This window comes from Pezoporus flaviventris, unplaced genomic scaffold, assembly GCF_033815535.1.
Source record: "Pezoporus flaviventris isolate CSIRO_AGI_PZ_B2104156 unplaced genomic scaffold, CSIRO_AGI_Pfla_v1 ptg000078l, whole genome shotgun sequence".
In the NCBI taxonomy this organism is placed as follows: Eukaryota; Metazoa; Chordata; class Aves; order Psittaciformes; family Psittacidae; genus Pezoporus; species Pezoporus flaviventris.
The window spans coordinates 9,078,787-9,093,224 of NW_026892626.1; the positions used below are offsets into that span (position 1 = coordinate 9,078,787).

The 14,438-nt window shown below is 43.2% G+C and overlaps 1 protein-coding gene across 3 annotated transcripts in view; it reads right to left on the reverse strand.

The window, feature by feature from the left end:
- Window positions 1-1,650, reverse strand: part of LOC133279693 (mitochondrial import inner membrane translocase subunit TIM16-like) — a 38,342-nt gene extending 36,692 nt beyond the window's left edge. Inside the window, exon 1 of one of the 3 annotated variants that reach the window (XM_061473644.1) lies at window positions 1,527-1,650. In XM_061473644.1, coding sequence (XP_061329628.1) covers window positions 1,527-1,586 — 60 coding nt within the window. In that variant the 5' untranslated portion in view covers window positions 1,587-1,650. The remainder of the gene's footprint in view (window positions 1-1,526) is intronic. The other 2 variants (XM_061473645.1, XM_061473646.1) reach the window with 2 other exon arrangements.
- Window positions 1,651-14,438: the final 12,788 nt, after the last annotated feature.

A 14,438-nucleotide genomic window follows, 5' to 3' on the forward strand; every position in this document is an offset into this window, starting at 1 on the left:
AGCCAAATGCTCGTCTGGCTGAGTGTGACCTGCCACCTGCTCTGCAGACACACACACACAGGCCGACATGCCAAGGGAATGGTGGGATGCTGGAGGCTGGGCACAATGGTGAGGCCACCACATCCCCTCCTACAGCCTGGCACAAGGACAGCCTGGCCAGGAAGTGACAGGGAAGAAGAGCACTGACATCCAGGGGCTGCGAGATGAACATTTTGGTGGCCCTAAATTCTTTTTAAAGGCAGCAAATCATGATACTTTTTAGGAGCACCACCCATCCAGCCTGAGCCCTCCACTTCTGGCCATGTGGCCTACGATGAAGGGCTGCAGCTTCCCACACCTGTGTGCCACCCTGGCATGACTGGTAACTGCAGCAGCCATGCTGCAGCTGGCCCATGCCGTCCCTTCCCCATGTGGACCATCCCTGGCAGAGACTCTGCTCCAGTTGTGCCAGGCTGGGAGCCACCCAGGTGGGATCCCACCACCTGCCTCTGCTGCAGCAGAGCAGCAGCACCTTGCTTATGGCCACAGTGCTGTAGAGATGCTGGATGAAGGGTGTCTGGCTCAGGGAGCACTCAGAAAGGCTACGTGTCCTCGTAACGCTTCCCAGTGTGGCTCACCTGGAACAACCCACCCTGACCCAGCCTCTTAGCCCCTGCTCTGCTGAACCTGCAGAGGACAGGGATCTGGGAGAGCACCCTGGCAGGACTACCCGCTGCCACCATGCACCGAGGTGGATCACAAGGCTCGGCACAGTAGGGGATGGTTATTTGTGGGACAGAGACCAGAGCCAGGCCCAATATAGCCCTGTGCTGCCCAGAGAAACCCACCAGACCTGCCTGGCCTCAGCAGTACCAGCCTCCACAGCTCACAGGCTGGGTGACGGAGCTCAGCACCTTCCTGTGAGGCCCAACGCTTCCTCTTCGCCTGCGGAAGCAGGGTGGCAAGAGCAGGGCCCAGGTTTCACACTCAGAGTGCTCACTTCCCTGGCTGGCCATGGGCAAGCCAACGTTGCAGGGAGGGCCGAGCACAGGCGAGGCAGCAAGCCGAGCTGGGACAGCAGGCAGGCCGAACCACGGCCAACCACCTGTGCCAGCTGTGCCCAGTGGCAGAGTGGCACAGCCTGCCTCACTGCACCGCGGTATGGGGACCCTGAGGCAGTGGCAATGGCTGCATCGGAGCAGCTCCCGGCTGGGCGGGCTGCACCGGGAGAGGGCCGGGGCTCCCCATCAGCACCGGCTGCAGAGCGCTCCATGACACTGAGACGACGCCAGCGCCGGAGCGGGAGGTGGCGGATGCCAGGGAGAGGCCGCCCGAGTGATGCTGCGGCGTCGCTGCCGGGCACCGGGCGGGGGCACCGGGCGGGGGCACCGGGCGGGGAACCCGGGCACGGCCCCGCTATACCGGCGGTGCCGTAGCAGCGGGACCCGGAGCCGCGCCCGACCGGGGCGGAACCGCAGGGGCTGGTGCTGTCCCGCTGCCCTCGCCCCCCCAGTACCGATCGGCGGGAAGCGCCCCGCGGTGCTCACCTCCCTGCGGGGCAGCCGGGCCTCCGTGTGCCGGAACTTGGACGCCTTGAAGCGGCTCATGGTGCTCCGGCCGCACCGCACCGCTCAGCGCCGTGCCCAGCCCAGCCCAGCCCAGCCGGGCCGCGCTGATCCGCCCACCCCAAGGCTCCGCCCACAGCCACGCCCTTGTCATTGAGCTCCGCCTCCCGCGCTGGACTCGGTGTTTCCGCAGCCAGTGCTCAGAGCAGGCTGGTGTAGTCGGTGTCTGTCGGGATGAGCCTGGCTGCCCTAGACCGGCCCATGGGGACGGACTGACCCCTGCCCCGGTCTCCTTAGCGCGGCTCCCGGCCTGCCCTTCGCTTGGTACATTGACCCCGACCACCCCCTCCCGTAGGGCTGCCACGCAGAGGACCCTCCGGGAGTTCCCCTCCGCGGCGGCTGCACCACTGCGGCCACCGGGCACCGCGTATGCAGACCCAGGGACGGCCCCAGCGTGGCGGAGGAACGAGGCTATTGCGCAGGTGCGCTGCTCATCCCGCTCAGTGTGTGCCGCCGGTGGCGCAGGCGGAAGGTGGCGGTGGCCTTTCGTGTTCCCGAAGGGAGCAAAGCGGAAGGCGAGGGAAGAGTAGAGCATATAATTGGTCATCGGAGACGTGAAGAATATCCTTATCCATGGGCAGGGCCCTGACCGGCGAGAACAGCAGGTCCTTTGGGCTCTCCACGTCCTTTCAAGCTGGAGATCACTGAGATGGGCGAAGATGAGCCACTGACTGAGCTGTGAAAGGACCCAAAACAGTATTGCTGGTACCGAGCACCGCTGTGAGAGTTCATGGAATCAACTCCTGGGTTCATGACATTCCAGTGAAGAAAGGTCCAGAAGATCATGGAAATCAGAAGTTTCTGAAGTGGGGAGAAGGGCCCTGCAGAATCACATTGCATTAGACATGCTGTTAGCATCAGGAGGATTGTGCTGTGTTTATGTAGACCAAAACAAAAGAACAGAAACAGAGGAGATCTGGAAATGGAGTAAATTTTTTTGCATGAGGAACAAAAAGAGGATACATCTTACGGGTGTCAAGAAGCATGGCTCTGGCCAACCTCTTCATTCCTGACATAAGGCATTCCCGACATTAGGTTAAGAAGTTGCTTGGTATTTTAATTATGATACTGGTAATTTTCAAGAGCATTTCTGTAATAATGCAGTGTATTGGGAAATAATGTAAAAGATGAGAGTTATCTAAAATTGAAATTAGATAAGTCTCAAAGGGGGTAATTGTTACCCAGCAATGAGGAATGCTTCATCCTCCATCACTAAACACATCCAGTCCTTCTTGTGTACAGGGGTTACTGATAATAGCACAGGTTGGTTCTTCAGTTCACCTACAGTGCTCGTCATTTTGTTGTCACATCCTGAGACCTTTTCCCCTGGAGGGGACTGCATGGTGTTGGGCAGGGCTGAGCAGGCCTGGGCCAGGCCCCAGCACATTGCAGTGATTTGTGCCTCTCAGGACACAGCATACTTTTTCCAAATATTTTACTATTTTTTCCAGGTTCTGCCCTTGTTCAGGGGTGAAGTTCCAAAACGCTGGGGGTGCTCACTGTTGTAGGCCGTTGTCTATACTATCCCACAAACTCTGCCACTCATAACTATCCAGCCTCATGAAAGATTTCTGCATGGTGATTTTGAATAGTTGTTTAACCTTAAACAAAACTTGAACCATATACCACAACATGTTGGTTCCTAGTAAAAGGACCGGGCTGGTTTCAAGGGTTAAAATCTTTAAAATTCTCAAACGCTATTGTAATCAGCCTGGAGGAGAACGAATATGTCAGCAGGAAGGAAAGATGGAAGAAAGCTGTAGGAAGATGTCTCCCCCGTGAGCTGTCTCTCCGCGAAGGCCAAAGGTGTAATTACAAGTAGTTCCCAGTAGATGTCTCCCGAAGCACAGAGGTGATGACCATGCTGAGTGCACAGATAGGTAAGTTTCACGACCCACGTTTCTGCCGTTTCGTAAACCCTTGTTAGAAAGTACAACAAAATTATAATCAGCCCGGGCCCCAGCGATAACAAACATCGCCTCAGGGAACACACACTGCAAGTGAGGTATCACATATCCCAACCCCGAGAACAGGCACAACAACTCCGGAGGGCAAATGTATCAACATTGTGACTGGTGACTACTAAACCAATACAATGAATGCTAACAACAAATTTGTTTTAACACGCTCCGGTCAGGTCTGTCGTTATCTCAACCCTTCATGCCCTACGTTGGGCATCAAAAAGAACAGTTGTGATTTAAGCCCAGCCTATAACTCGGTACCACGCAGCTACTCACCTCGACTCCCCAGTGGGATGGGGACGAGAATCAGAAGAATTGAAAACCTGTGGGTTGAGATAAGAACAGTTTAATATTAAGTAAAATATAATAAAAATACTAAAAAAGAATACCAACAATAACAGTACATATATTAATAGGGAAAAAAACAAAAAAGTAGAAAATACAAGTGATGCACAATACAGTTGCTCACCATCAACTGAAAGATACCCAGCCTGTCCTAAGCAGTGATCCATCCCTTCTGGCTAACTCCTGACACGCTGGGGTATGGAATACACGTTTGGCTAGTTTGGGTCAGCTGTCCTGTCTGTGCTCCCTCCCGGCTTCTTGTGCTCATCCTCACTGACAGAGCATAAGAGACTGAAAAGTCCTTGACCACGGCAAGCGCTACTGAGCAACAACTAAAACATCTGCGTGTTATCAGCATTATTCTCAGACTACAGCTAAAACACAGCACTGCACCAGCTACTAGAAAGAAAACTGACTCTATCCCAGACGAAACCAGGACAATCTGTAACACATTTCAAGTTCATCTTGATCCTCCTCTGTGAAAATCATTCCGATAGGAATCTGGTCAGGTGAGTGGGATTCAAAATGTGTATGTGTTATATGGAATCAGGTTTTAAAAGTCCGAACATATCTTTAATGATCCCATATTTCAAAGTAATGCTTCAAATTCTTGGATTTACACACAATAAACAGCAATTACATTTTACATTGCAACCTCCATACTCCATCCCTATCTGTGACATTCATATAAACCACTATACAAGTCACAATCTTTCCTCCTAACTATCAATAGTTTTACTGTTGTATGTAATGATAAAACAGAGGTGACAAATGGTAGAAAATTGCAGTTGTCATGGCCTGCTGCCTTTGCTTTTTTTCATGTCCTAACATTCAAAAGTCCTACTTCTCCAGGGTCTGAAAACAATCAGAAGATCCTGATAAGCAGTAATTCCCAGTGACAGACCTTGCTACGCATCTAAAACACACAGTATTTCAAAATCCATGTCCTGTGGTTCACCTGTTGTTTTCATTGACTACATGAGATTTCCCCAGACTTCTGAAGACAAGTATCTGTAGAGCAGTTTTTAAATTACATGTAGGGGGACCATTTCTTAGCTGCCTCTAAAAAGCTTACTAGATGATCTTAAGGCCCTTTCCAACCCTAACTATTCTATGATTCTATGAAATATTTATTCTCAAAGCGTAAATTAATCCAATTTAACTGCTTCTCAATTCAGTAAAACACTGTGGTGTTCATTCTCTAAAAAGAGTGTCAAACCATGCCAGAAAAAGCTACCTCATTCAACAGAGGATCATTTGGTGCAGAGCATGGAAAATGTATTTTATAGTAGATGGGTGTAGATTAATGTAGATGGGTGATGGCACTTGCAATAAAGCAGGCTTGGGGAAACTGTGTGCTACAGGAGTAAGGAAGACATTTTCTACCTTCACAGGATTATTGTACCCCTTTTATTTTTTAGTAACTTTGACAGGAGGAAGTTAATATTAAAAAAAAAAAACAACAAAAATTTAAGCACCTTGTTAGGTGAAGTGTACTACGCCAACTGGCTTTAATATGAGAGATGTAATACCTGAATTCAGAAGCTGTTTATAAAGTAAAATATTGGATTCAGCCAACCAATGAAACAAAACCCAGAAGCATTAAGAAAAAACTGGTTAAATGTCATTATGACAATGATATTGTTACTTGGAAACTTTACTTATGTTATGTTAATAATTTATGCACTGCCTTGTTTAATACACATTAAATCCTCTAAGTGACATGCTATTTTGTTATACATAGACTGTGCACACACACACACACCAAAAAAAAATGTCTGGAGAAGACTGGATACTGATGGTTCTCCTATAGTGATATTTACCCTTAGATAATAATAAATATATGGCTTATCTACCAGTGAAGTTACATTCCAGCTTTTTTTTTCAGTTATGGAGTTTACAGGGCTTGTATTAGCTTTCCACATAGAATTACATGTTGATACTAATAAATGCTTTCTCCTTGTCACTTGATTTTCCCCAAAAAGGATGACAGAAATTAGTAGATTTGCACAAAATAGAAAGGAGTTCTCAAATATAATAATCAGTCATTTAACTGTAAATGCACAAAGTGCTGGCAGGGAGGTATTCCTGCAGTTACAGTACTGCAACTTAAGTTCAAAAACTCCCCAAGATACCCTCTAAGAATAATATAATTCAGACAAACTAAGCTGTCCTGCTGGAGTTGACATTACTACAGAGAGTAATGGGAAATCAATTTAAGAAGTGTTAACTCAAGAAACAACAGAAAAAAGAAAAGGGAAAACAGTTCTCAGATTTGTCTCTAAAATGTTTCAGTCTGACTCAAGAGTGACACCCAGGGACAATTTATAAAGAACAGTATGAAATATACTTCTTTGCTGTCCTAGTGTGATTATCAACTACTGACAACTCCTCTCTGAACTCCTAATCTACATCCGGAAGCAGTAAAACATCTATTTGTTGTTTAGAAGGATAATTTTAGCATACCAACAATTCTACTGGGGTGTCAAACTACTGAACTGTTTTTCAAGAAATCAAATATTTTTTACTGGTGAAGGGGTTACAGGTAGGAAACAGCACAGAATAGATCAGGAAGTTGTATTTTGGAGCTGTACACACACACACATATTATGCACACACACGCAATTTGCAGCCTTCTATCATGTGAGCAGCAGACCTAGAGCTACATGCCACTGTGGCAGAACACAGGCATAATGAAATCTGAATGGAAATCCCCCAAAATAATATAATTATGCCAGTAATTAAATGTAAAGATTAAAATTCATCTGTCACAAAACTGGCTTACGGTCCATTTACTACACATAACTTCCACAACAAAGTTTTGTTCTGACACTGCTTTGGGTTCCTCTGTTCATGCTTGTGCCAGCTTTTTTGCCTGACTGTACTTCAGAAATTCTGCTGGCATAATTACATAGCACTTATCAAGAGAAAGAGGGGTTTCTACTAGGACTGTTACATTTCCTTCACAAACAACATTAACTAGGCTGACAAAGGAATTCTTCTGGCTGTATAGTTGCATCTACATTGGTCATTTTGTGCTGGCACAGCTTTTTTTTTTCTACTCACTAAAGCAACTGACCTACACTGTCAAGTCTTATAGTAGAGGCTTGGTCTGAGTCCTTTCCAATTCTCTAAAGCTATTTACAGAAAAAAAAATAAAACAAAGAAAAAGTCCCTTAAAAATCACCTCATCACAACAATCCTAAAAATTTGTGAGATCAGTGTGCATACAGAAACAGCACCACTTTTTCTTCCCAGAAGTTACTGCACTTCAAGAAACAGCATTCTTACAGTCAGTTATCTCCTAAAAAAGTGTTAAAACTTCTTGAAATGGTTATTTTCAGAAATCCATCTTTTAAGTGTATGTTTTAACTGTATAGCTGGGAGGAGATAAGCTGTTCTAGGAATAGGGTCACACTGCTAATAAACAAAAGGAAAGGGTTATTAAAGGATTCATCGTGATCATTAACTTTTACAAGCTGCACAGAACAATGCTCTTTTTAGACCCAATATTGTTTAATGTCCTTTGGGCACAGTGCAAAATCAAGAACAATGTGGATGTTGCCTGTTTGTTTCCCCACATTTTAATTAGACCACCACTGCTTTGGAAAGAGTGATGTTGCTGGTGCTACATCTGGTATTTCCAAAAAAAGATTGAAGAACAAAACAAGAGAAAAATGTTCCTTAAAAGTAGTAATTATAATAGCAATAATATAAACATTGTCAACTATATCTCAGACAGTTTTTGTATCCCTTGCTACGTTCAAAGTTTACTTAGCTACGAACTACGTTATGGAAAAGACTGAGTACATAGCACAGAAAAGCAGTATTAGGAGACTGTAAACCCTTTGGTGAAAGAAGATACCTTTTTATTTGTCTGACATTCCACATGTGCCAACATAGTTATGTAACTACTAAGGACAATGCAGAAAACAAGAATTGTGCAAGCAAGTTTGGATTAAGCTAATACTTGTTAGAATGCCAGAGACATTTTTATGTTGGTGCCATGTTTTTTACAGAATGCAGAATGCTTTTTTTCTTAATTTCTTAATGTAAGCACGTACATTTTGTGTTGGAAAAATCCTCTCCCACATGCTTCTATTTTAGTGACTTTGCAGATGGACAAAACTAAAACTAATCAGTGGTACAATGCCAACAGGAGTAATGGAGTTTCAGCAAAAACAAATGTGCATTAGCACCTATGAGTGACATTAAGTGCTTGGCAGACACTAAAGTCTAACAGAAATTTTTCTTCTGATAATTGCAATCCAATTCTGTAGCCATTCAGTGTTTGTGGACAAGTTTTACAATTACTTTATTTCAATTTCCCATGTACTGCACCAGAGTGCCAATATATGCTCTCTTTCAAGACAGGAGGGAAATTGTAATTGATTTAGCCATCCCTAATCCAGAATAATTCCCCATGCGAATTGTCTGCTCTGGAATAAAAATACTGGCACAGAGTAATTCTGGAGTGATTAGTCTTATTTAGAAACAAGCTCACTATTTCATTCTCACAATTTAATAATGAAGTAATTATTTTCTGGAACAATGTTAGCATGTTAACTGGCTATAGAGGAACAGCTTTAAAAATTCCATGACATTGTTATTCCTGCTTCCTAGCAATAACACCATTTTGCTTTAGTCATTACCAAAACTAAAATCTTAATGGATCTCTACTAGACAAAATGCTCCATCAACTGGACTTCTGGAGAACTAAGAAGGTTAAAATAAAGCACATGAGAATCCCACATGGAACTAGCTCTCTATTCCCACCTCCTGGGATACAGACAGATAGCATGTAAAACTTTCTATATGAGAAGTCAATGTTGTGAAACTTACCAGATGTATAAGGTAGGAGACGTGGCCTAGAGATGTTACGGAATCCAACAGTGGACGTGGCAGCTCTGGGCTTCTCCATGTCAGGAAGTCACTTCAATAAGAAAGAGTATGAATAAACAGCATGTTACATACCTTTCATTAACACCCTGTATTGGTATTTCAGTGCTAAGTTCAACGTTTTCATTATCTTACAAAAACATTCTTTATTAACAGTCTAGAAAAATTATGAGGTACGTCTGAATTCTGTTTGACAAGGACTCAGAATCACAGAATTGTAGAATCATAGAATCATTTAGGTTGGAAAAGATGTTGAAGATCAAGTCCAACCATTAACCCAGGACTGCCAAGCCCACCACTAAACTGTGTCCCTAAACACGACTTCTACATGTCTTTTAAATAGCTCCAGGGTTGGTGACTCTACCACTTCCCTGGGCAGCCTGTTCCATTGCCCAACAACCCTTTTGGTGAAGAAATTTTCCTGATATCCAATCTAAATCTTCCCTGGTGGAACTTGAGGCTGTTTCCTCTTTTCCCATCACTTGTTACCAGGGAGATGAGACCAACCCTCACCTCACTACAACCTCCTGTCAGGTAGTTGTAAGAGAGTGGTAAGGTCTCCCCTGAGTCTCCTTCATGCTCAACACCCCCAGCTCCCTCAGCCATTCCTCATCAGACTTGTGCTCCCAAGACCCTTCACCAGTTTTGTTCCCTTCTTTGGACAGGCTCCAGCACCTCCATGTCTTTCTTGTAGTGAGGGGTCCAGAACTGAGCACAATATTCAAGGTGCAGCTTCACCAGTGCCGAGTACAGGGGGACAGTCACTTCCCTGGTCCTGCTGGCCACACTGTTTCCGATACCTTGTGCATCTGTGTTAGTCTGTAAGCCCTATTTTAAATGGTAGCCATCTTTTTGCATTTTTTTCTTCTATATCAAGCTACAAAACTGACAATTTGATGATATTCAGAATTGCAAATTCTCTGTTACTTGTCTCCTGCTAGAACAACACTTGCTTACAGCCAGCCTCCTAAGGATCTGGCACTTAAAAGTTATCACTGTTGCTCAGTCAGCTCAGCACCTCAGCCCCTGAGATTCTCAACTTTGTCTCAGGTCACAGGGAGAAAAAATACCCTGTTTCCATTTATCACTTCCAGAGAATCTATGCATCTTATGCTTGTAATATTTACTCTTCACATCCAACAGATTTATAGGTGAAACAAATTTACTCTAATGAAACCAAAGGTTAATTTTCTAATCAAAATGTTGCTAATCAACATGAAAGCATAAGAACAGTTGAACAGAGTTCTGGATTGTACTGAACGGGATTTATTTTTAGCCACTTCAGTATCTTAACTGACATGATGCCTGCTCCCAACAATCCTTACATCCTTCCAAAACCACGCAGTCTCTGCCTCTTTTGAAAATAGATTCCCTCCTGTCTCTAACCTTTCCAGTTCTAACTCAGTCACTGTAATCATCATTAAAGTGATCTCATTTTTCCCTTCCTTGGATGTTTGTTCTTTGCTCAGCACATTCCTTCCACATTAAGCAACGTTTCTGCTATTTACATTTTTGACTGTCATAAGGTTTATTAACTACATATAGATTCATCACAACGTGCATACCTAACCCCCTTTGTTTATTTTGAGCTTTGATAGCAAAAAACCCCCACACATAAGAAACAGTTTTGACAAACTACTACCTAAACCACCCTCCCTCTACTGCTTACCAGTTTATCAGCTCAGTATCAGAACTATGGAAGGATGGGGACCTGTCAGAGCGAGTCCAGAGGAGGCCACGAAGATGCTTAGTGGTCTGGAGTACCTCTGCTCTGGAGACAAGCTGAGAGAGCTGGGCTTGTTCAGCCTGGAGAAGAGAGGGTTCTGGGGAGACCTTAGAGCAGCTTCCAGTGCCTAAAGGGGCTACAAGAGATGTGGAGGGGGACTTTTTACAATGGCCTGTAGGGACAGGACAAGGGGCAATGACTTTAAACTGCCAGAGGGGAGATTTAGATTAGACATTAGGAAAAAATTCTTCACTATGAGTGTGTTGAAGCATTGGCACAGGTTGTCCAGAGAAGCTGGAGCTGCTCCATCTCTGGTAGTGTTAAAGGCCAGGCTGGACAGGGCTTTGAGCAACCTGGTCTTATGAAAGGTGTCCCTGTAAGGTCCATTCCAACCCACACAATTCTGTGATTCTATGAAGAAATTCTAAGGAGTAAACTGTGATGACTGTGCATTCAAAGAGAGGCACCTTGAATAAGGAACTAGCTAGCACCTAACTTACAGATCGTTTAGATCTTTAAACAGGCTAACTGTGTATATATATGTATATATATATATACAGGTGAGAACTCTGAGCCTCCAGGTAAAGTCACCTGAAAAAAAGGGATGGCACTTGTGATAAAGACCTTTCAGTCTTTTTTAATACAGCTATACGAGCAGGAGAAAGAAACTTGTTATGTTGTGTGCACATAAAAAAGTGAGACATACATGACTACTTTGGAAAACAATAAGCTGGGTATGTGAAGCATTTGAGAGGTAAGGAGATGGACATAGAGAATTATAAATCGATATTTTGGTGTAAGGATCCATATATTTATTTTGCTATTTAAAATAAAACCAATTAATTTTAGCCCTTTCTGAATACTGCAGTACGTGCCTTAACTGGTCCAAAAGAAAGGTTTTAATTCTAAACTGGAGACCTCAAAAAGAAGAACTCAGCTGAGATGTACTCATTAACCAACCCACAATGAAATATGCTAAATTTGCAAGCTTCTTTGCAAGCTTGGAGCAATTCTACAGCTGGACTATGGAAAACAGTTTATGCTATGGTGCTACATAACCAAAGACGACTTTTATTTGAATCTCTTTCAATCAAATATCTTAAAATACATTAATGTAAACCACAAATACAGCAATAATGTGAATGTCCAGCAGAGGGAGAGTAACAGGTCAGAAACACCATTTGTAAATAGCAGCGTTAGAACAAACAAACCAGCGAAAAGACTTTTCCAGGTCAAGATATCTTAGTTTGGATTATACCTGGTCTTGTGCAAATATAAAAGCCTCTTTATAATAAACTTATACTTCCAGTAACACCAGCAAACCTTAGGATAGACTTGGCTCCTGAAAAAGGCATCATGCTGAAACTGTGTTTTTTTCTTCTCTAGTGCTCAGCTGCATCTCCACAGGCTACCTGGAAAGAGAATTTGCCAGAGTTTAAGAATATTAATTTATAATCTCCTGGCACCTAATCAATCTTAAAATAGTTCAGTACTTTCAGTTCTGTGTCAGGCCTCATGAATATTATGAAAGGTATTTAGAAAAATGCTTGCACAGTTTTGCTTCAGGAGATATGTATCACATGTACTTAGGTACAGCCTTAATTCAACTTTTCCACAAAAACTTCCTGATTTCACTCCACCTGCTTCTTCAAAGTAATGCTAAGCTTGACGTTTAAATGTCTTTTGAGACTGTTTGTTCACATTAGTCCCAGATAAAGAGCAATGCTTCTAGAACAGCACTTTCACAGCTGAGCAGTTTCCTGTATTTTTCTTTTAATAATTTACCTTGTAACTCTTGTATTTTCTTCCTCCTAGGTAAATAACTGGTTCTTTTAGCTTTGTTTTTAAAGACTCACTCTGACTTCAAAGCAATTCTAAATATCAGGCTACTCACTTAAGTGTGTAACTAATGTACATATTTGAATACCTTTAAATTTCAGGGCATGGCTCCCAGTGCGTCACTTGAATTTCAGCTTGCTGCCACATCAGAAAGGGAAGTCTTATTCCTTCCCTGCTCCTCCCAATCTCAGCCAAACACTTCCCATTTTGCAGCAGTTCAGGAGCTTATCTGATCTCAAGGCAAACTGAGTCAATTCATTTGTAATCAAGGCCAGGTTGGACAGGGCTTTGAACAACCTGCTCTAGTGGAAGGTGTCCCTGCACGTGGCAGGGGGTTGGAACTGGATGAGTTTTAAGGTTCCTTCCAACCCAAAACATTCTGAGTCTATGTAACTCAGCACCCTAAAACCATTCTCTTTCCCCCTCAGACTGCCGCTATTTTACGGAGTTTAATAAGCTTACCTGTTTGTTGGTGGTGAGCTGTTAATTTTTTGAACATGTTAACGTTTTGAAACTTCTCAGTGAAATACATCTTTCTTCTTCTGCATCAGGTCACCTAACTAAACCATTGTTATTTCATAGGTGTTATCTGTTAGGGTGTAAAGTGCTTGTGAGAACCTTGGATGAAAGTTAGTATTGAAGTACAAAATGCTATATCCTAATGTCATATGAAGGAGGACCTCGATTTCACTGCTACAGGACTGACTTTTCACAGGCTGCAAACTAGTTGTGAAGCTACCTTGAGATAGCTTAATATATGAATATGTTGCTCTCTCTCTAAATGAAGTCTTGTTCCTCATTCTTACTTTATACAAGCTCTGACATTTGTCAAACACCTCTTAAGGGTTGATTCATCTCAGTAACCCAGGAGGAAAAAGAAAGTGAATTGTTCTGTAGCTATATTTAATGCGATAGACTGACTCAGCAAAGGGTCTAACAAGAGCTAGAAGGCAGCGGGAGGACAGGCAGAACTGCACAAGGTCAGGTAGAACTGACAGGAGACAGTTTCTCTGCAACCCAGTCCCCACAGGTTAACCCTGAGGTGGTTCAATCACTTCTTTCCTAAGTAGTGCTTTGATAAGTAAAGTCAGTCATGATGTGATGATGGATTTATATGGGTGGTTCTTAATAGGAAAAGCTTTTTAATTTTTATTAAATTAAGAGATAGTATATTTATTATAAACATTTTGATGAAGAAGAGATTTAAACAAGAGAAGCTTTTATAATGCTTTAAAACCTCAAGAGAACATAACCATTTACATTCCAGTAGGTATTTTGTGAAGTAATTTACCATGATTCCACTTCAGTTTTGTTTTGAGTGCCAGCTGTTCCTAAGTGGAAACACAAACTACAAGCCCTGCTAAAAATTTAGCATTTGAGTTTACACAATTCCTGGCAGCCTGCAAAACAGGTTTGTGCACTCCAAAGGACATCTGGCGTCTTCTGAAATTATTTGTGGACTAATTGTTTATATCCTAGCAAGTACCTAGGGAGTAAGTACCTGTCAAGGAAAGAAGTAATTTTTTCCCCTTGAAATGAGTGGTAACACACAGTTCAATACCTCTGACCAAACGCATGTTTGGGCCCACTCCCTGCATACACATCCCAAAAAAAGAAAAAAGTATTATCCTGACTGAGTACTTTAAGAGCTGGCAGAATGAAGCTCCATTTCAAAAACCTTCAGGAACTGTTTTTAGGTGATGCCAAAGTGTATGGAAGAATTCCTGCCTACATGTTCTGTGCGCTGGTAATCTTAAGTCTTAATTGCTCTGGAAATCTACTACCTGCCTCCAGTTAAGCCTTTCCTGACTTGTAGGCCGTGTCAAGGCCAAACAAAAAATGAACTTGCAATACAGCGTTGCAGTCATTATAAACCTGAGCTATTAAATGCTCATAATGCTGGTAAAAAGTGTAGAATAGCTATCCACTCTGTCAGCAGAATTCATGATGCTTGGTTTCCACTGGATTTTTATCTATTATTCAGCAGTAGTAACCCATGAGCTCCTTTGTTCCAAATCATGTTACCTTGTTTCCATACTAAATGAAATGTATCAGATGCCTAGG